At 41.7% G+C, this 23,623-nt stretch overlaps 1 protein-coding gene across 2 annotated transcripts in view; it reads right to left on the reverse strand.

Annotated features, from left to right (window-relative positions):
* mboat2a (membrane bound O-acyltransferase domain containing 2a) overlaps positions 1 to 12,093 on the reverse strand; it is a 75,265-nt gene extending 63,172 nt beyond the window's left edge. The window contains exon 1 of one of the 2 annotated variants that reach the window (XR_014610051.1): positions 11,877 to 12,080. Coding sequence is in view for 1 of the 2 variants with exons in the window: in XM_084144309.1 (XP_084000435.1) it covers positions 11,877 to 11,960 (84 nt within the window). In the remaining variant the exon portion in view is untranslated. Of the gene's footprint in view, positions 1 to 11,876 lie in introns of both variants that reach the window. The other variant, XM_084144309.1, reaches the window with a different exon arrangement.
* Between the last annotated feature and the right edge of the window lie 11,530 nt (positions 12,094 to 23,623).

Raw genomic sequence — 23,623 nt, forward strand, 5'->3', positions numbered from 1 at the left:
AGACGATCATCAGGTATTCCCCACGGGGTTGCCAGCACATTGCCTTACCGGAGATACTACCTTACATAGTACGTCCTGCCATCCACACTGCCCTGCTCCTCCCTGCACAGCCGAATGGACAATTTGTTTGTTTGTGTAAGCCCAACGTACAGTGATAAGCATTGTCTAAATCCACAGCTGTACAGTGTTTCTGTGTACTCAGTGAATGTGCCTTTGTTTCTCCAATCTGTGCCCTGCATACTATTTTCCTTTCTCAAATGGCCATTGTTTGATGACTCCAGAGGTATGCGCATAACTCTCAGCCCCACTGACTTACTTATGTAGCTAATATGACTTATTGGCACCGATGCAGTCCTCTCAGGGGCTGTCAGCTAGCGCAGGAGTGAGGTGTTCCAGTCTGTCAGGGGTCATGTGACACAGACTAATAGGATCATGGATGGTTCTGGCATCAGTCCAAATAGCCAATAGTTTTATATTGACGTTTATTTCTCTGTTGTCCTGTTGCTTGGAGTGTGCTGCAGCAGTCCCGACCCAAGTAGCTCAGAGTAGAAAACTCTAACTACAGTGTGAGTACGTCTCGTTACATATTACTTCCAACTGCTGTACCAGTACACTGATGTCATTGTGTACATTGTAATGATCATGTAAATCCATAGGCAATTATGGAACCAAACATAGCCGGAGGTCAGGAAGCAGTTGACAAAGAAGCCTGTTTTAACAAGTATATAGTGGCAAATGGCTCCTGGACATGTACTGTAGGCTAGGTACACGTAACTCGACACCACATTTTGAGTGGTGTGCTTACAGTGGAATGACAGCTCAGGTCTTTGCTAACACACTTGTTAAAATATGTTTCCCTGAGAGCTCCATTTATCCTGGGTGAGGGCAAGTTTATCCAGGAATAGTCTAGAATCCACCTCTCAGGCTTTTGGAGAGAGACCATGGAGCCTGACTCACCTCAGCTGTGCCTGGGTGACAGCCATGGTCGATGCCTGGGTGTGAGCCCAAGTCATTGCCTCCAGTAAAAAAACACCAATGGGCCCCTTCAGTGACACTGGCTTTAGGAAACCAGCTGATTGCCTCTTGGCAGTGCTGCAGAGGGGTTTGTCTTCGGACATTGTAAGTCAGGGGCGTAGTGTGGAGGCAGTGACTCAAAGGTTTGTAATGTGTCATGTGACCACCCTTGGGTGGGGAGACTGAGGAATGGGCTGACCGTCTCCCCTTTCAATTCACACAACACTGAGGGAAAGCCTGCACTTGGGTGTTAATGTTTGAAATATGTAACCCAACTTTCACTGTTCTCTTTTTATTCAGACACACAGCCTTAGTCACAATCCTTTTGTAACCATTAAATCAGTACAGAAAGTTCAAACGTGTGCGCTTTCGCAACGCTAGCTCAGTAGTAGACATGTAAAATGGCTTTGAAATCACTCACCCCTGACGGTCAAGATATTTTTGGGGGGTGCAGCGTTTACACCCTAAAAGACCTTGCTTCCTTTCTCCCTTATGTTCTCAGAAGCCAAAGTCCTTTCTCTCTTCTTTAATTCATGCTCCTTAGTGTTTCCAGTTACCAGCTTCCTGTCACCCGTTCTGTGACCTTGCAGGCATCCAAGTCAGACCGCTAGCCTGCTTTTGGCTATCGTCAGATGATAGATCATCCGTTTGTACCTTTGAAACTATTTGCTTGTATCAGGTGAGGGCATTGAAAATCCTGTCTGTGAAGGGACATTGGTTGGGGAATTTCCATAGGTTGACTTTGTCGGGTTCAAAGAAAGGACTGTCTAGAAGATACCTTTTCTGAGCAGCCAGCCACTCGTTTTTTCTATCTCTACGTGGGGAAATGACCTTTTAAATCAGTGTGCATTGTCTCTGCAGAGGTTTAATTTCGGTTTGTGGTCACAACAAATAAGCACCATGACGGACATTTTAAGCATCCTAAATGAACAGCTATTACCCTCAGCCACACACTGGGATCAATTACCCTGGACCACATCCAAGAAGGCCTCGATGTGCCAGAGTGAACGCGTTGGCTATCTGTCCATTAGGATACCATGTGGACACAGCCGCACCCCTAGGACAGCTGCTCCCTCAATAAGAATGAAGACGTGAGGTTGGTGAAATCGGCAACATCACTAGCGTTAAACCCCATCAATAGTATCCATTTCACACTAGCCTTCAGATGACTAATATCCAATGCAACACACATACAATACAATGTAACACTGGCCAAAATAACATTAGCCTAGCCTACATCTCAAACAAATACAGGCAAAATGGAACAGGTACACAAGCAAGCCAAACAAATAGGCTAGCCTCTACCAGTGATGGAGAAAAAGTATTAGAAAATCATCCCTTATAAAGAAAGAGATATGATCTGATTAGCCTAATACAGTGTTTTTAGTTGGCTACCTTAATCATAGCAAGCACTGAAGAGCAACCACCATCATAAACAAGGTGTAGGCCTTGACTGCCATGTGTTTGGCAACTATTGCAGTTTGCTGAAGGTTATTCCACAGAGGGAGTCTATCCCCAGTCAGCTGACAAATTAAACCCTTCAGTGCATAAAATTAAACCTCAGGAGAAATGGCGGTGATTGTGAAATTGTTGTCTTGTTCATCAGCGGAGGACAGCGCAATCCCACTGAATGGCTGTTTAATGGCATGTGTTGGAGGGTAAACGTTCCCAGAAAGTGATGCTAGCAAGATGACTTCATTGCTACGATAAACCCATATTGTTACTCTTTAACCGACAACTTTCCAACTGCGTAATTACTCAAACTTAAGAAACATCTAAACAATATACCTCAATAGCTACATGCAGAGTGAGATAGTATCAGGGTAGGAACAGAGCTAGACCTGCACACAACATCAACAATAGCAACACGTGAATTTAGGCCTATATTATTTAAACCAGACTAAAATCTACCTCCATAGGCAACTGTAACTCAATAGATTTGACCTCTTGGCATCATTTGCCCTCAGTTTCCACATTCATAAGTCACAGTGGTTTACAGTAGAGTCTGATGACTAGGTTAGGTCAGGAGGAGATTTGGGCCTTTTTATAGCTGGGCTGGAAGTTGCAAAAGTATGCTTGGAAGGCAAGTCATACATGGGAGGATCTTTGACTGTAAAACATACAGGTCTCTTCAATTCCACCAATGTGTGAGTGTTTCACTGGATTTCCTCTAGGTATTAGTGTAGCCTAATTAGCTCATCCTGGATCAGTAAGCAGAGCTTATGTATTTCGCATCGTGCATGTCGAAAGGTCAGGGGTCAAATGGTTTTAACTCCCAAAAGCCAGTCAAATGATGACATGACATACGCACTGGAGTTAACATACATAATCCAACTCAGGTTTCGTGGAGAAAATGAAAACATATTCAGGAAAATAAACATTCTGAAACTGTACAATATCGCTCGGCCAGGTAACACAATAAAGCCGGTTGCTAGCATACCCCTTGCCATGGCAAAGGGAAGGCCGAAGTGTATAGAAATGGAACAGACAACCTTTTAGCACTAGCCCGCAACACATGGCCAGGGGTTGTAGAGAACAAGCATTTAACCATTCATATCTGAGAGGTCCATACAACATCACTCATCAAGAAGTGGTACCTTTCAAGGCTACCGTGTATTCACGTTAATATCCATCATTGGAACTGGTTAACAATATTGTTTAAATGAGTATCTTTGATAATTGCTAGAAAAGTTAGGCTAGAACATAAAAGCTCGATCTAATGTAATAGGCTAATATGCTAATGTTACATAGGTTTATCCACAGATCTGCCATCACATACCAAACCTCCGAGTCACCATGTCTTCTCCAGGGCCATAACTCTGGCATTTCATTTCTCCATCGCCTTAAGGAATGAGAATGTACCCATTTATTACAGAGGTGATCTGGCTGAATGGAATCAATAGAAACTTCATAAGGCACAAGCACCTCCGTTTTTTGCTTGCTGTGTAGAATCAATCTAAGTATTTTGATGACAATGCAAGTTGTACTACTTAGGGCCATGCTGCATCAATACGAAGATTGACTTTTTATTGGTGCATAGAGGCGATGCGAAACCCAAAGCCTGGAAGAGTTGTCAGACATCCTCGCCGTGCCCGTCTTAATCTTAACAATGACTGAATCAGCTGAATCTTAAACCTTAGTTGTCGCCAATTTACCTCGATGGAACTGTTTTGGATGACAACACAGCCACAGCAACCATGAATATTAATATGGCTTTAGCATAGTTTGCAGTTCCTTAAAATCCAGAGTCAAACTTGTAGAGGAGTCAGCAGAAGGAGAGTTGCTGTTGTTGCCTTCGTATTTCAGAGCTATTAATGTCTCCAAAAGATGACAATAACGTAAACACTAAATGAGTTATGATCCAGACACAAAGACACGGTCTGCACTGCTGCTGGGTTGGCATAAATCGTAAGGCAGGAGTGAGACAGATTTGCAGTTTGAGGTGCTAAAACATGGTCTGAAACTCACAGTCCAAGTCGTGAGTGACAAATTGTGGCAGGTGTTTCTCGACAATAAATAAATCATAGAAGATGAGATGGAATATAATTTTTTACATATCAACTGTCTCTGTTAGACAGTGGCTTGCAATAAAATCCCATGAGTGGGGAGTTGGGGAGGGTTTCAATTCCATAGCCTTTGACTAGCACGCTAACACTATGCTAAGCGGTCAAATGTGAAGCAGCCAAGTGATTCCTTGAGAGCTGAAATGCTACCTCGATAAACTTAGGAGGCATTACAGGCAGAGAGCCATGAAGGGTCACTGTGGACACCCTACACACTAATGCAGAAGGCCATTCCAACAGCTGAGGAGGTTAGGGGCATAGTAAATACCTTGGAGGGTAACTAAATAAACAGCATGCCCATTCCAATTTAAATGTAAACCAACACGGGTCCATGTTCATTCTGGACCCATGTAAATTTGGTAGCCGCACTCCCCTCTAATTATTCTCCTACCCACCTAATCATGTTAGCTATATTCAATGCAGCACAAAATATTGCCCTTCAGCCCAACCAAAGGTTGCGAGTTCGTATCATCACAGACAACTTTAGCATTTGAGCTAATTAGCCATTTTAACGACTTACTACTTTTTAGCTACTTTGCATGTCAGCTAACGCTTCCCCAAACCTTTTCACGTGTGAGTTCCAAATATCTCTAACAGTCGTCCCAGCGTGAGTATTTTTTATGCGCGTGATGTCAGAATGCCCTCACTGTTCCAAAATGTGATTGTTACGCAACAGGACAGTTAACCCGCGCTGCTCTCAAACCAAGGCATGCTGCCTGCTAATTATCTATATGATGTGTTTCATCTTGTCAATTTCTAATTATTTTAACCGTTTTTATTGAGGTGTGTTCCGCCTCCTCATTAATTCACATAGAAGTAGACCATTTAACTGTTACGGACGATTTACGTTTGAGGCATTACTGAGCCCAAACACTTTTCCAGTGTTTCCCCAGATCAAGTATGCAGACATTTGTGCATCTCCAGTCAGAACAAAACTTGCAAACTTTTTCACCCCTGGCACATTTTCCAGCTGGCGCCCGCATTGTCTTCATTGTTGTTTTCCTTACTAATAAAAACTTTAGACATGTGTGCGTTCCTATCAAGGTGAGTGCCTTATTACATTATCGTTTCTGTATATCGTGTTATTGTTTCTACTGTAGCACATCGTATGCATGTATGGAGCATAATGTATTTACTGTTTTATTCACGTTTTCAAGTACTGGTGACAAATCATGCATTCCGATTCTTGCTATGTGTGGTGGTATGTTTGTTGATGTCATACAACGCTTTCTGGTTGTCATGTAAACGTCTGTCAGACCAAATATGTTATATCAAAACGAGGTGATTGGGATTGTTCACTCGTCTTTCGAGTAAACTTCTGGAAGGGAATGATGGTAGACACACCCCCTTCAACATGCATACTGCAAACAGACCCAACTCATCTTGTCACCTTATCTTTGGTTGACACGAAAAAAGAAACATGGCGGCGCGCATAAACTACCCATCGTCTGATTACTTTAGACTTTTAGAGAGTGTTTTACTCAATTATTTTGATCACTGGTGAGCTCACCTGTGATGTGATTAATTGTAAATAGCAATTGCTATTAGCTAATTCATATTATGGTTTCTGTCAGCCGAGAGTTAGCTAAATATGACCGCTTTTGTAAGTTCACTCTTCCCTCAGCGCTAGGACTAATGTAGCCTACATTTTCCGGTTTGGATGATTGAGTTATGCTGTCACCACTTCTGTGAATGTCAGAACATTGCATCCAAAAATAAACTGCTCACATTGAGGACATAAATGTTGTAAAGACTGTTTGTGCAAAATGTTTCTGTGAAAAAAGTGTGACCAGCTCAAACGCTGACTGTTGCGTCAATCGTAACTGGACGTTCTAATCACACAGGTTTGAGCATACGCTGCAGTGACCACTATAGCATGATCACACCCATGTGTTCGTACTTGTCAAAGGGTTAACCTAACTCCTAAACTTAACTCTAACCTTAACTACTTACCCCTAGCCTAGCTAACGTTAGCCACCTAGCTAGAATTCGTGACATAAACATTTTACAAATTCATAACATATTGTATGTTTAGCAAATTCGTAACATATCATACGAAACGTAACATACTAAATGGAGTGTCTCGGATTTACGTACAGAATAATACAAAATGCCCTGAAACCAGGTTGTTCAGCTACATAATAAATGGTGGAAGAAATAAACAGATCATTGCATTCATGTAATATAGGTAATGTTCATCCACAATTATCACAGCAAATGTCAGACATATTGCATTCCAGTTTCTTTGCTGATTAGAGATTACTAAAAAGGCATTTTCTAAGACTACATTCTAAATCTAGGCCTGAATGAAAAAGTTAATCTCTGGCTGGAGAACAGTCAGTCAGCTTTTGTGGTCAGTCCGACCTTTCAAAAGGTAGCATGTAAGCAGAATCACCAAGCCAGGAAACATGAAGGCAAGCACTGACCAACGAGTTCCGACACAAGGTCAAACATTATCTCCCTCTTACGTAATGTGCCCAAATCTGATCAATACTGGTCATTTAACTTCATTCCCAATTGAATGCTCTGAGAGCGATATGAGATTTGCTCAGAGTAAAAAGAGTGATTGGCCTTTGGAGTAGTGACCAGTAATACCCAGAGGGTTTGGAGTAGTGACCAGTAATACCCAGAGGGTTTGGAGTAGTGACCAGTAATACCCAGAGGGTTTGGAGTAGTGACCAGTAATACCCAGAGGGTTTGGAGTAGTGACCAGTAATACTGAGAGGGGGGTGCCTGCTCCTTTTTGTAGTTTTACAAAGTTTGCATTGACTTACTGAAATGTAAATAAACCCCAATTGAACAGTTGATAGTGTTTTCAAGCTTCTAGTGAACACTAATTCAATATTAGAATTATAACCAAATTAATGCAGGTCCTGGGGCAATAGTTAAACCATGTTAAGGTTTGGGCTATTAGTTTGATAATCAAACTTCTAAAGACTCTGTAAAGCTCTTATTTTATGACCTCCACTACCCATATCCCTGTAGAAATCACACTGGTTCATCATTGTGCTGAGGTACGTATGCAGCACTGCACGCAAGTAAGCAGCCACAAAAAAAATCTATTGGAACGAATACACTCCCCTGAGGTGCACCAATTAGAGAGAGAGGGAAAGGGAATGAGCCTCCACTGAGAAATCAGAGCTTAGCCTTGTACTCCCGGATCCATCACTAGGGGGCTAAGGGACTAGCAACCATCCTTCCTCAATTACTTTACAAACCAGAGGGAAGTGACAACACAGTAGGCCCATGAAAAGCACAGCAGCAACAAAAGAGTGATAGTCTTACAGAGATATGAAACAACATACTGTGACAAACTGTAATCCAATAAATTACAGAGCGGAGCAGTTATTCATCAGTGAACGCTTTGTGAACATACAATATGAAGGGTCATTGGTACATCATGTGCTTTGCTGCAGAAGAAAAGTATGGTTGCTACTTCAAGTTCAGGCTGAGCATTGATATGCTATGAAGTCTTAAGAGTAAAGCACTGCCTTGGAGCGTTGATGTTCTGCTGAGGCTTAGAACTTCATTTGAAAAACAATAGGCTGGGCAGAGTATATTTGAGAGCCAACAAAAGCCTTTAAGCCTGGCCTTGTACTGTGGTTAAGGACATCAGTGTCCACATTTTCCACTACTTTCAACTATCATGTTAAAACTAGACTGTCAGGGAGGGACATGGAAGGGTTGATAAAGAAGAGGGAAAATGTAATTTTTTATTTACTCTATCATTTACTATAACAAAAGCTGTTGTGTTACCAATAATGGCAGCTCTATGTACTTTGCTGTATGACATTCAACTGACACATTTGGAGCCTTCTCTGCAACTTCTGAACTGAATGTGTCATGATTACACTTCACTGATTTTCACACGAAAGGTGCCAAAACATTCACTGGGAGTTTTCCTTCTCTCTCTCTCCTCCCCCTCGCTCTCTATTTGGAATGTAGTCATGCTGATGTTTGACAAAGACGAAGGAGCGAGAGGCCCGGTTCAGTCAAGCCATGCAGTTTATTTATATTTAAAATACACTGCAGACATGACAATCTACAGACAGTGCATTCACAACAAAATCAGACAAGGCTTCCATTTTAAAACCAAGTCCACACTAATGCTATTTGCACCAGTTATTACAGCAGATGGGCGAATATGGAAAAAACTGAAACCACAACTATAATGACCCTATTAATGAATGCAGGGTTTGGATTGTAAATGTGATTTAAAAGGGCCAACTGCAGATGCTACATCCATTTTTGGACTTAAAGATGCAGTATGCACCCATTGATTCTTGAACAAGATAATTTATAAATGCTTCATGAGCTTAGATCCATTGTCCTACCCCATCAGAACCCAAAATATAAGTCTGTTTTACCAACATGGGAGTAAAGCAAAGTAAACAAATACTATATAGCCTCAAAACATTGTTAAACTATAATTTTGATATCATGGATGGTCAGTCCATGCATCCATAGTTCGGTCTATACATTTGAGAGTGGTTACAGGGGCAGGGAGAATGCTTTGTTTAGTGTTTCAACTGCCGATTGCCGCTTTAAGTCACAGCACGGGATTAGGCTTGTGGTCAAATGACAGTGTTGCCAGAGTCAGCTCATGTCATTATACACAGAGTGTCCGAAACATTAAGAACACTTTCCTAATAAGTGACATCAATAAGGGATAGCTTTCACCCTGGTCAGTCTATGAAAGAGCAGGTGTTCTTAATGTTTTGTACAGACAGTGTAGAGCTGTAGTCATGCCTGGATGCACTGGAATTCCAGTGACACTCATGGGTCACTCCTGGCCCCCAGGCAATGGTCAATGCTACGTTGCACTGGATGGGAACTTGTGCAGTGACGAAATGCCATGATATAGGCCTTGCCTTCTTCCACCAATGGGGCTAGAAGAAACCCCCAGGCTACTAATATGTTTGACTAAGCATAGAACTAGGGTAATCATGTTGGCAACAACAAGCTAGAACAAAGACTTTAAAGCCAGACAGGTGATCAAATTACCAAGAGTATCTCAACCTGCAGGCATGCTATAACAAGTCCCACACAATCCTGCCACAGCGTGAGTGAAAGGGGTGTGTACAGAAGAAAAGAAGGGGCAAGGCAGTGCATGTGGAGGGCCAATATCACAGTAGGTCTACACCAAGAGAACTGTTACGCCCATTATAGAACCAACACAGGCGCCCAGTCCCATAGGGAACATACAGTGCCCATACATGTGCACAGGCATGCAAATACAACCTCTCCTTTTTCCTACCCATGAGAGGGCATGCAAGGCTATATTCAGGGTGGTGACTGGCACTTAAACAGGCATCACACTGTCACACCCAACTCCATTATGCAAGTTAGGTGAAGTAGAAAACATGGGTCAACTGTAGGTCACAAAGCGACCTCTCAAAGAGGAGGCAATGAGCCATAGTTGTCAAGCTTGCAGTTTTCTGAGTTAGGCTACCACCTGAATACTAGCCGTGTGAGGCTGGGAACTGAGGTAGCAATTTGAGGAACATTCCTGTCTGCACATGCAGTAGGGAGTAGTAGATCAAGAGACGCTGAATATTTGGGCCTTAGACATCTGAGGTAATATAGACCACCAGTCATAGGTTATGTAGAGAGTGACAACTTTAGAGCTGGACACCATGTTTCTCCCTGTATTCCATTGCATGATGTGGTCTTGCCTTTTGGTTGAAACTGCAATGGCCAAACTCTCTTCACCTGATGTGGACAATCTGTTGGCAGATTCCGCTCATGCTCTTTGCAGATAAACTCCCACGACCTGAAGGCTTTTAAGTATGCCAGGACAAAGCTCCCTGTTGTTCCATAGGGAACGTTAGAATGAGTCACTCAAGTAGCCTTTTTCTCCCAGCTGAGTGGTACTGAGGTAAAAGTGTTTGTTGAGCAGAATACTCCTAGTTTGTAAATATGCGATCCCAGAGAGATAAGACGAGACAGGAAGAATATACGGGCGCCATGAAATGCAGGTGGTTGCGAAAACGTCCATCGATCTGTCCACCAGAGGTTGTATAAAACCAGAACGCAAACAAGCAGTGTGACAATATGGACAAAACAGCAGCGAAAAATAATTGCTCCATTTTATGAGCAAAATCCATTTTCCCACAGCTGCTCCGTTGTAGGGGACAATTTCATAGTGATAGCAACAGGACACGAGGAGTGTTCATATTGAGCTTTGAAACAGAATTGGGTTACTGTCCCCATCCCCAAACAAACATCAATTTGCTACAATACTGAAATGAAACAGATGAACAGATGAAAGCTGATCATTAGAAACAAGGGGGTGATGTTTGGAGGGACTAACTTGGTGTTTTTTCAGGTGGATGGGTTCTGAAGCAGTTGTTCATAGTGACTGTTTATAATTTACCCAGCAGGCTAAGCGGTCAGAGAGGTAGATGCTGCTGTACACAACTCCTTGGGATCTCTGGAGGATACAGTTTGATATGGTTGCAGAGGGACTTTATTTTTCTCAACATGCACTATGATGAGCAAGCAGCTCCATCAAAAGAGACATCCCAGTGACACAGCTGAGGAGCAGTAAGGCCAGCTGTTAGTGTGTGTGTTTGAGTCCAACGTCAAAACAACCACTCACTATACTGTTTGATTTATAGGCCCATATTGCAATAGTTATCAATGGACCACACCTTGTTACACAATTGGTGGGCTACGTCAGCACAGTCTGACACTAATGGTGGTAGTCTAATCGCATTAAAATGAGAAGCGATTAGCCAGGAAACATTGTATCAATTTAATTGATTAAAGGGATGACGAATTAGGCCTACTCGGTTGAGAGGATTTTTCTTTGTAGACGATCATTGTAGACCCGCTTTGTCTGCTCGAAAAAATTGAGTGGTTAAGCTACAAGTTTCGCAACAACAGTGACGCAGCCAAGCTGGAAATAGTGTTGAATGAATGGAACTTTCAATAAGCAAGGCCTATGTAACATTATTATACAGTTGACAATCCAAAACATTCAGTAATACGCGATTAGGTAAAACTAACCAATTCTCCAACTGCTTCAAAAATGTAAAAAAAAATATTAGTAGGTCTAAGAAATGTTACAATAATGCAACAATCTCTAGTGAATCAAGTCTCTGACTTTCTGATTAAGACGGTATTCAATCATGTTATTTCAGCTAGCACGCTACAATGTAGCTCTCGAAAACTAGGCGGCATTCTGATCAAGGGCTAGCTACAATGTAGCTCACCACTTCCTACCGAAACCATACTTCATTCAGTAACAAGTCAATGCCAAGGAGATAGAAACCAATTTAAATACACAACTTTTACCTGGTCTAGCGGAAGATTGATTATCTCGCTTATGGGCTGCAGTAAATTGGAGCCAGTGCAGGACGATGTCGTTTCGGTAGCCATGATTGAGTCCGTGAATCCTTGCTCCCCTTCGCCGTCGCAGATTCACTCTCCTCCGCTGATAAAGTGATTTTGCTGCTGCGACGGGATACCAGGCTAGATGGCTGTCTTCTGCGTTGTAGCGCCACCAAAAGCCCCAGTACCAACAATAACAAAGACAGTGTGGGCGGAGGGATATATTCCCAGCCCCCCATGACATCTCTGGGCCTATGGGTGTGGAGAAAGTGTTTTCAAGTGACCAATCAGATTTATGTGGATGGAACAGAAACGATTATGTACATTTTTCCAAACGAATCAAATGTTTGAAGTCGACGATGTCTCACGTGGACTCCTCCCATGCACATATGTGGCATTCCACTTGGAGAAGAGAAGAGAAGAGAAGAGAAGAGAAGAGAAGAGAAGAGAAGAGAAGAGAAGATACATGTTTTTAGTTTTTCCTTTTCCCCTTTTCCCATTTTGTTTCACAAAGTATAATGGATTTATATTATAGTCCAGTTGGGGGCGATAATGCAACATATTGGATGCCAACCGCCGTTAAACGCCAAAGAAGAAGAGGAAGAGGAAGAGGAAGAGGAAGAGGAGGAAGAAGAAGAAGAAGAAGAAGAAGAAGATACATTGTGCTTTCAAGACAACTCGGAAACTTCAAGTAAAAATGTGCTTACGTTTTTTGCATAGAGCTTGTAATTGGTTAATTCCTATACTTTCCATTGATGCTTTGAAGACAACTTGGAAACTCAGAGTTAAGTCGGAAATGTCAGAGTTCTGAGTTCCGAGTTGTCTTGAAAGCGGCCCGTTTTTCTATGATGAGTTTCCAAATCTGAAATTTCCGAGTCTCGAGTTGTCATTAGTGCTGCATTCCATTTTCTAATATAAGGATGAACGTTCAGCAGAACAATGTTACCAACATTATTAAAATTTCTGTTACAGTGTGCAAACGTATTACAATGTTACAATGTATACAGCGTTACAGTGGCAGGGAAATGTTGTTACTGTGTATCTTCTGCTTCCCCTCTGTTGTTTTCCCATTGAGCTTGGTTAAAATTTTGGATTACCGTATGAAACTATTACTTGCCAAAACTGTTTAAGAAAATGGTTTAATTTACCTATTTTCAATCTTTGTCTCGAGGATGAAATCAGACTAAATTGAACATTTCAAATTCTACTGTATCTCTCTGCCTATGTTCAGTGCACTGCTTTATTTGAGTGTAAACTACTGACTCAGTGTGTGATTTCCATCTAGTGGCCATTTCTGGGCAAAACAAAAAAACGAATTAACACCAAATCAATACATTGCAACAATGCTGACAAATATGCCTTTATTGCAAATCCCATATGGCACATTCACCTTATAAACCATAATTAAATTGTATTCTGCCCAGTGATGCTCTCCCCATAAACTGTGTAAGTGTTTATAGTTGGACCCTCACTGAAAACAACATTATCGTCCAATGTGGTTATCACAGATTTGTTTCTGATGAATTGTATGTAATCTGAATGATTATTTTTGGCTGACAAGGTGAAATGGGTATTTATCTTTTTTTAAATCACCAGTTCAAGCAGGATTGAAATGACCATAACGGGAGAAGATACACAGACTCTCTGGTAGCACTTAGTTTTATGGTACAGCAATTACCAGGTATGTAGGCTACTTAGAAATGACATATTAAAAAGGCAATTACAACCTTAATTATAACCTATGAATTATTTATTTATCCACTTTCCTCTCTACTAGTGGCAACAGGAATGATTGACATTTGACAAGAAAGTAAGTCATGCTGCTTGTACAGACTGCACCCCCTCTTCCACTGTACACAGCCCTATGAGACACACTAATTGGTAGCAGCACGCCAGTTGCCATGACACTGAGATGAGCAGAGAAAGATCCCCTTGACTGTGGTGTTCTGACAGGCATGATGGAAGTTGCAAGTAGGAGGATGATTTTAAGTGGTCTCCAGGTTTGTTCTTCTCTGAATATTTTGAGTTTTCAACTAAAATCTGTCATAGTGAGATCCTCATTGGTATAGTGTAGTTATTTTAATTCAACTTGGCATAGGGTAGTTCCGCAATTATAAATATTGCAATGTAGCTTGAGAGCTAAACAATGAGACTTAATAGATTAGTGCTATGATTTCTAAGACAATACATTTAACATGATGCTACTGTATATCCTGTTAGCTAGTCCCCTTACCCCTATGCATATCTCCTCCATCACTCCAGTATCCCTGCACATATCCCTGCAAATATGGTATTGGAACTGACTTTTAAATATTTCCTGTATATAGTATGCTTACTTACTTACTTTATTGTGTATTTCATATTTCTTATTCTTATTTCTCAGTTTTTTTCTAGTAATACATTGTTATTGATTATTGCATTGTTGGGTTTTGAGTTTGCAAGAAAAGCATTTCACTGTACTTGTGCATGTGACATTAAAACTTGAAACAAGGAACAGTAATACTTGCCACATTTCAGTTGTGTACTGATATAGAAATCCAATAGGGGGCACTACTTACAAGCATTTTATAATGTGTTGCCATTACATCATCATGGTGGCACAGAGGTGGATGAAAAAAAATATATTTTCCCAGCAAGCACATAACTGTCTGAGAACCATATGTTTCTTAGTGCTTGTTGGGAGCATGATTGTTCTTTAGTTATGTATACAACGTTCCCACAACTTTCTGGAAATGGTGCAGGATAGTTGCTTGGCTTTGGACCATTGTCAGCACATTTAAGGAACTTGACAAAACAAAACAAAATCTTGGTATTTCATTACATTACATTTTAGTCATTTAGCAGACGCTCTTATCCAGAGCGACTTACAGTTAGTGAATACATATTTTTTTTATACTGGCCCCCCGTGGGAATCGAACCCACAACCCTGGCGTTGCAAACGCCATGCTCTATCAACTGAGCTACATCCCTGCCGGCCATTCCCTCCCCTACCCTGGACCAATTGTGCGCCGCCCATGAGTCTCCCGGTCGCGGCCGGCTGCGACAGAGCCTGGATTCGAACCAGGATCTAGTGGCACAGTTAGCACTGCGATGCAGTGCCTTAGACCACTGCGCCACTCAGGAGTTTACTTTAATAGAATGCTTCCTAAAAGTTCAAACATGGTTACATTTAATTACATTTTTGTTAATGTTCTCAAATTGTTCAGAGAATGTTAAAAAACAGCATTCTTCTGTGGGAATTTCAGTATTTCCACAGAACATTCCACACAAGTTACATTTACATTACATTTACATTTTACATTTGAGTCATTTAGCAGACGCTCTTATCCAGAGCGACTTACAGTTAGTGAATACATTTATTATTATTATTATATTTTTTTATACTGGCCCCCCGTGGGAATCGAACCCACAACCCTGGCGTTGCAAACGCCATGCTCTATCAACTGAGCTACATCCCTGCCGGCCATTCCCTCCCCTACCCTGGACGACGCTGGGCCAATTGTGCGCCGCCCATGAGTCTCCCGGTCTGCGACAGAGCCTGGATTCGAACCAGGATCTCTAGTGGCACAGTTAGTGTGGTTCGATTTAATGTCATATTTTTACCACATTCTGGGAACGTTCTCAAAAATGGTGTGACTTAAGTGGTTCTCAGAATGTTCAGAGAATGTATGGTTCTCTTTTATGTCAGTTCTTGGCAATATTCTGGGAATGTAAAAATTTTTTTAAAAAAGACTGAATTGTACACATTAAAGATGCACTGTCAAACTTCTGTATAATTTCAGCCAGTAGTTTTGAAAGTAGCGTTCACGAGCCGAAAGTGCGCCCCAAAAAGTGCGTCTCTCTCTCTCTCTCTCTCTCTCTCTCTCTCTCTCTCCCCTTTGGCCCGCCCTGCAATCTTATTGAATAACTGGGCAGGCCTTTTGCTAGCTTTCACTCAAATAGTTAGAGGCTGAAGCTTGTTGTCTGAAACTCAAAATACTAGGGGGCTGGCACACGTGGGGACAGTAATTCGATTCTGCATGTATGAACTACACATTGACACATCCAGCCCAAAGCGGGAGGTTTAAAAAATACTTAATAGTCGCCAAAGTACCGTTCAATCTCTTTAACATCAGTTAGATCTCAATTCTCAGAACATGGAGAAAACTTTCCATAAAAACCACAAGAGAACTTTAGTAACGTTCTAAGAATGTTATTTAAAAACATATACATTCCGTTCTCCGTGTCAAGAAAATGCTCGATCCTCTCTCTATCTTGTTAAGTGTGTTGGCCTTGATCACTAATTGGCCACACCTGATCTTAATGAGTGCTTGTTTCCTTTGAAATGGGGTCTGTTTAAATAGACAAAAATGAACATGATTTTTCCCAGACCTAGAAAGTCATCCCCTGATGTGTTTTAAGCATTGTTCTGAACACAGAAAAAATGTGAAACAACTGGGAAAACCAGAAAAAAAAGGGGAAATCTGAAACCAGGAAAAAAACAGAAGTAGACAAAAAAATAAATAAAAGGATTTTAAAAGGCCCTACCAAAGTTTTTTGCTGTGCATGGCTTCACTTTAAAGTGTGTGTCATCCTGCAGCACAGCATTTTGGGGAAGGTTGAGGTCAGATTTTTGTGCGCATGGAACATTTCTGGGATCTTTTATTTCAGCTCATGAAACATGGGACCGACACTTTACATGTTGTGTTTATATTTTTGTACAGATTAATTTGATCTCTGAGAAATTAAGCTAATTGATTGCACCCAAATTGGCCATTTTAAAATTATAGGATTAATATAATATGCAATAAATATAGTACATACCATCCGATTTGGACCAACATTTTTTCTAACAATGATGGAAATCTTATCTGTTTCTAATTACAGAAAAGATTTCAGAACAATCTGAGATGGTGGGTGTTGAAATCCTCTTTCTTTGGCTTTTTGAGGTGGAACGACCCTTATGGCTTCGTTCCCACAACCAATGTGAAACCAAAAACATACATTCCCACAACTCCCAAGGAACTAATAAATTCGAAGTGTTATGACAACGTCATCTATAAAATAGGTCTTCTTAATATGATGATTGAACCATTTATGTTATAGCCTACAATCTTGATTTTGAGATACATTTGTTCTGAGATACAAAGAGAGAGATACAACATATCGTTTATGGTTTGTTCATGGTAGAGTTTGAAATCTACAAACTTTGTTGTCAGAGATTGGGACGTGTATTGATCACCATTGTGCATTACTGTGACTGTATGTTGTAAAAGCTCTGTGCCCAAAACCGGAACCCTTGTAGTTATAGTGGCACAGCCTTCTAAATAAATGTGACCACAGTAGTCTATGTAAGTGTCACGGTTTCGGCCGAGGCTGCTCCTCCTCCTGGTTCGGGCAGGCTTCGGCGGTCGTCGTCCCCGGAGTACTAGCTGCCACCGATCTATGTTTCATGTTCGTTTGGTTTTGTCTTGATGTTGTACACCTGTGTCTTGTTAGTCCTCGTTAGTGTCCTATTTAGTTCTCGTTGGTTGTGTGTGTCTTTGTGTGTGATTGCTCTTCTGTTTCGTGTTGGAGCTACTATTTTCCCTCCAGTGTTTTGGAGAGGTTCTTTTGCACATGTTAGTGCGCCGTTTGTTTTGTCGCCTGTGTGCGCCGTGTATTCGCCTTCGGGCTTATGTCTTTTGTGAATATTGCACTAACGCCTTTGGACGATGCCTCTGCGTCCTGCGCCTGATTCATACACCACACCCACCTTCAGCACCCGTTGACAGTAAAAAGCAGTGAGTCTGATGCGAATAAAAATATTCAAAAGTTTCTCAGTTTTACCTTTTATATCAGAATGAAAAGTGTACCTTTTTTTAATGTATTTAACACCTCAAAATCTGTATTGCTCCATGGACTCCTTCTTGCCCACTGAATTCTGTGGTGACATCACAGACATAAACTAATGGAGCATTCTACCTTTCTAACAGGGGGGTTTCTATGCAAATATCAAAATGGAATGTTCCAAATAGATACAAATATTCTCATTATTAACAAATATGCAAATAAGTACACACATAATAATACGATAATAACTTGGATATTATAAATTGCTATTTTCTATATTATGGCTCTTACATTTCCGGCTCCGAATTGTCTAGGCGGGGAGCATACGAATTACTTAAGACCAGAGCCATAATACTCTCCATAAATCTAAACTAACAACTTGGTCAACTTGGTCACTTATTGACTTCTTTGTCTTCTTTTTTCAGTGAACTCTCACGCTGCTTCTTTTAGTGGACTTGTAGTGGGGGCTTGTCTGGTAACAAGCGGTCTTCTGGCAGGTCTGCCATTTTCTGCTCTCCAGCTTTGGCATGTAGTATTCTGCAGAGAGGATTCTTCTCACTGTTGAGTTAGTCTGGGGAATCCAATACCTCTGTCGCATGTGGTTCTTTCCAGTGTCCAACTTCTCTTTGGATGTGTTGAAGAATGAGAGTGGCAACTCGAAAGTCCTTAGACAGAATAACTGGGTGCTTAGCCTCCTCTTGCATAGCAGATTTATTCAGCCGTCCACCTACTCTCAATACTCCATCTTGCAGAATAGGATCCAACCTGTATATGTGACTTCTTCTATTCATGTGTGTTTTCTTTCTGCAACACTTTCATTTCTTCTGGATACTTCTGTCTCTGGTTGAAGCGGATTAGCTCAATCTCATCTTGGGCAAACTCTTCCACTGTAAGCGATTTCTTATCCAGTGTTTTCTATTTCTGCATGTGCTGCTTCTGCTTCTCAGGGTCACTCTCAGACTGTATCGTCTTCACTCTTGATGAAGTGTTCAGCTTTCAAACCTCTTGAAGCTTGATCTGCTGGGCTCACTGAGGTGTTGACATACCTCCACTGAGTTGGTTCTGTAGCCTCGTGGATAGTGGCAATCCTGTTGGCCACGAAGATCTTGAAATGCGCAGTTTCAATCTCGATGTACTTCAGTACCATAGTGCTATCCATCCAGAAGACAGACTCTTTGATTGGGACTTGTAGTTCTTGCCTCAGCATCTTGTCAACTTTGACTGCGACGACAGCTGCCGTCAGCTCCATCCTGGGGATAGTGATCTGTTTCAGCGGCACTACTGTAGATTTTCCCATCAGGAAGGAACAGTGTTTCTAGCCTTCTTCGTTCATCAGCAAAAGGTACGTCGCCATAGCCGTCCTCAGTGGAATTGGAAAAGTGATGCAGCTGTGCCGTCTTTGTGGGTCCAAGCTTGCAGTCTTGATACACCTGCTTACATTAAAGCTGGAAAGCTGCTGCAGGTCCGTCAACCATTTCTGCCACTTCTGAGCCTGTCCATCTTGGATTTCTTCATCCCAGGTTCGCTTCTCGCCACACAGGTCTCTCAGTATCAGCTTCACTGGTAAAATGAATGGCGGCAGAAAAATCCAAGAGGGTCGTAGATAGAGCTGACCACATCTGGTGTTGTCTTGTCTCTTCCATCTTCAGCTGTTATTCTCAGTGCATATGATGCACAACTGGGGGATGATGTGGTTCCACACAGGAGCACAGCCATTCTGTACTCACGATGGCTTGATTCAGATCGCCATCCGGTAACCACAGGAAACATAATAGATCAGCATCTTCCTCGGGTACCTTCACAGCGTAGCCCTTTGCTATGATGTCTCTCATGAAGCCCTTGTAGTCCTCATGGAAGTCTGGGTTCTTACTCAGCTTTCTTTTGAGACTGGTTGTACGTCATCTTTGCATTCTCATTTCTCAATGGCAAGCCAATGGTGTAGTGTCCATCAACAAGCTCTGCTGACTTTGTCACAGATCGCATGAACTGGTGATCTTCTTGTGACATCTCTGGTTTGTCTTCACAGCTGCGTTGAGAAGTCTCTGTTGGACTAACAGTTCTTCAATGTTTGAGATGGAGATCTCTGTGTTCTCTGTGTAGCTTCGTCATCTTCCCGTGGTATCCGTGGCTTCCAACGTGAGCAGAGTTTTTGACTAAATGTAGTGGTGCAGCCTTCTAAAAAAATGCAATCACAGTAGTCTATGTAAAAAGCAATGAGTCTGACATTAATAAAACATTCAAAAGCTTCTCCGTTTTACCTTTTTAAATAAGAATGAAATGTTGACAAGGAAAATGTATTTAACACGGTCCAAAACTGTAAAACATTTATAAAAAATAAAAAAAATGTATTCCGTGAACTAAAACTCGCACTTGACTCCCCTACCCCCCCCCCCCCCCCCCCCCCCCCCCCCCAAGAAGCACTGACTTTGCCAATAGCTTCTTTACTGAGAAAAATGTACTTACTATGAGTAAAATGTGTTTGTCCCACCTAGCTATCTTAAGATAAATGCACTAACTCTAGTCACTCTGTATAAGAACGACTGCTAAATGACTAATATGTAAATGTATTGCTCCATAGACTTCTTCTTGCCTGCTGAATTATGTGGTGATGTCAGTAAACTAATGGAGCATTCTAGCTTTCTAACAGGCGGGTTTCTATGCAAATATACAAATGGAAATTAGATCCAGTTCCAATTAGATAGAAATATTGACAAATATGCAAATATGTACACAAATAATAATACTGTAATAACTTAGATATTTGTTTTAAATTACACTAGCGCCCTCAGGAAATCAACATCACACATCTCAGATTGCACATCATGTTAAAACAAATCTGACCACAGTATTACAGTTAACACCTGTTGTAGCCTTAAGCTAACAAACCAGACAGACACACACACACTCATCTTCACTGTCTATGACCCTAGTTTGTAGAACAATGAGCTGAAGCTGAGAAACCCACAGATCAGTGGCTTGTGAAAGTATTCACCCCCCTTGGCATTTTTCCTATTTTGTTGCCTTATAACCTGGAATTAAAATAGATTTTGGGAGGGGGTTGTATCATTTGATTTACACAACATGCCTACCACTTTGAAGATGCAAAATATTTTTGGGGTGAAACAAACAAGGAATAAGACAAAAAAACAGAACACTTGAGCGTGCATAACTATTCACCCCCCAAAGTCAATACTTTGTAGAGCCACCTTTTGCAGCAATTACAGCTGCAAGTCTCTTGGGGTATGTCTCTATAAGCTTGGCACATCTAGCCACTGGGATTTCTGCCCATTCTTCAAGGCAAAACTGCTCCACCTCCTTCAAGTTGGATGGGTTCCGCTGGTGTACAGCAATCTTTAAGTCAATACCACAGATTCTCAATTGAATGTAGGTCTGGGCTTTGACTAGGCCATTCCAAGACATTTAAATGTTTCCCCTTAAACCACTCGAGTGTTGCTTTAGCAGTATGCTTAGGGTCATTGTCCTGCTGGAAGGTGAACCTCCATCCCAGTCTCAAATCTCTGGAAGACTGAAACAGGTTTCCCTCAAGAATTTCCCTGTATTTAGCGCCATCCATCATTCCTTCAATTCTGACCAGTTTCCCAGTCCCTGCCGATGAAAAACATTCCCACAGCATAATGCTGCACCACAATGCTTCACTGTGGGAATGGTGTTCTCGGGGTGATGAGAGGTGTTGGGTTTGCACCAGACATAGCGTTTTCTTTGATGGCCAAAAAGCTCAATTTTAGTCTCATCTGACCAGAGTACCTTCTTCCATATGTTTGAAGAGTCTCCCCCATGCCTTTTTGGCGAACACCAAACGTGTTTGCTTATTTCTTTCTTTAAGCAATGGCTTTTTTCTGGCAACTCTTCCGTAAAGCCCAGCTCTGTGGAGTGTACGGTTTAAAGTGGTCTTATGGACAGATACTCCAATCTCCGCTGTGGAGCTTTGCAGCTCCTTCAGGGTTATCTTTGGTCTCTTTGTTGCCTCTCTGATTAATGCCCTTCTTGTCTGGTCCGTGAGTTTTGGTGGGCGGCCCTCTCTTGGCAAGTTTGTTGTGGTGCCATATTCTTTCAATTTTTTTATAATGGATTTAATGGTGCTCCGTGGGATGTTCAAAGTTTTGGATATTTTTTTAGAACCCAACCCTGATCTGTACTTCTCCACAACCTTGTCCCTATAATAATATAATATAATATGCCATTTAGCATTTTGTCCCTGACCTGTTTGGAGAGCTCCTTGGTCTTCATGGTGCCGCTTGCTTGGTGGTGCCCCTTGCTTAGTGGTGTTGCAGACTCTGGAGCCTTTCAGAACAGGTGTATATATACTGAGATCATGCGACAGATCATGTGACACTTAGATTGAATACAGGTGGACTTTATTTAACTAATTATGTGACTTCTGAAGGTAATTGGTTGCACCAGATCTTATTTAGGGGCTTCATAGCAAAGGGGGTGAATACATATGCACGCACCACTTTTCCGTAATTTTTTTCATTTCACTTCACCAATTTGGACTATTTTGTGTATGTCCATTATATGAAATCCAAATAAAAATCCATTTAAATTACAGGTTGTAATGCAACAAAATAGGAAAAACGCCAAGGGGGATGAATACTTTTGCAAGGCACTGTATGTGTTGTTTTGTTTCGTCATGAGGGAATGGTGAATATGGCAACAGCTGCCTTCAAGATGGCCAATAATGCTTTAAGGATGCTTTAAGGATGACTTAAGGATAACTTAAGACTTAAGTCAAGAGGCACACTTCTTCCTATAAACCGATAATTTAGTGATTATGTAGTCAAATGTGTTGTAGCCTATGTATTGTGATGTTATAATGTCTGACCCATTTGGACAAACACACCTTTTCATCCATTGAACATATGGCTTCCCCAGTATAAGCAGAATATAGAATACTGAACACTATGTAATGCACAGTATCATCTGGGTAAGCTCAACTCAAACAGCTTTGAACATTATTCCATACTGTATATTCTCATCGTTGTGGAAGTGAGCCAGACTGGCACAGAATGATTGGCATCCTTATGCCCATATTACTGTAATATTACTGTAATCACACCACATGGCATCTGGATGTGTTCCCCATGTATTCCACCAAGGAGGTACAAACATATATTTTAGTTGTCCATGACATCAGGGATGTTGTTGTTCTAAGTAAACATATGCCTCAGTTGCAAGGGGTTACCACTGAACGCACACCTGCTTTGCATACATACAGGCCCACAGAGGCCAACTGCAGAATGAGTGGAGGAGAGAGGTGAGGATGGGGGGAGGAAGAAGAGGGAGGAGGTCTTAATATTGGGCCAGTGATTTAGAAGATTATGGGCGGGTTCCTCTGCTCAGGCGTTGCTGACGGCTGCCAGATCTTACAACACCTGGATAGGTATTTTACAGTTTTTTACAATCACTTTGGCACTCACCGTTTCTATGGTCCCATGTACCACCTTTCAGACTATTTACATTATTGACAGTACTGCACTGTATGGATGCAGGCCCTTGTAATTGCTTGTCCAATTCTGCCAACTCATTACTGATGATTGAGTTCACATTGTGGAACGAGTATATAAAGAATTGATTGGGATCCACTTGCAACAACATAGCGATACGTACTGTAACATGGAGCCGGCAGGTGATCCAGGTCACAATAGAGGTCAAGCAGTGGTGGGAGGAAGACGAGGAAGACGTGTTGGTCAAAGGAATGGCAGGGGACAAGCACCCCTTCTGAGAGGTGGTCGTGGGCCTCGTTTGAGAGGTGTGGGAACGTGGTAGAGGACAAGGCCACGGACCAAGACAGCGGCAGCAACAGCAAAGAGTGTCCAATGAAATCCGAGCAATAGTTGTAGACCATGTCATAAATCATGGCATGACAATGACTGAGGCAG

This window comes from Coregonus lavaretus (genome assembly GCF_964263955.1).
Source record: "Coregonus lavaretus genome assembly, chromosome: 27".
NCBI lineage: Eukaryota > Metazoa > Chordata > Actinopteri > Salmoniformes > Salmonidae > Coregonus > Coregonus lavaretus.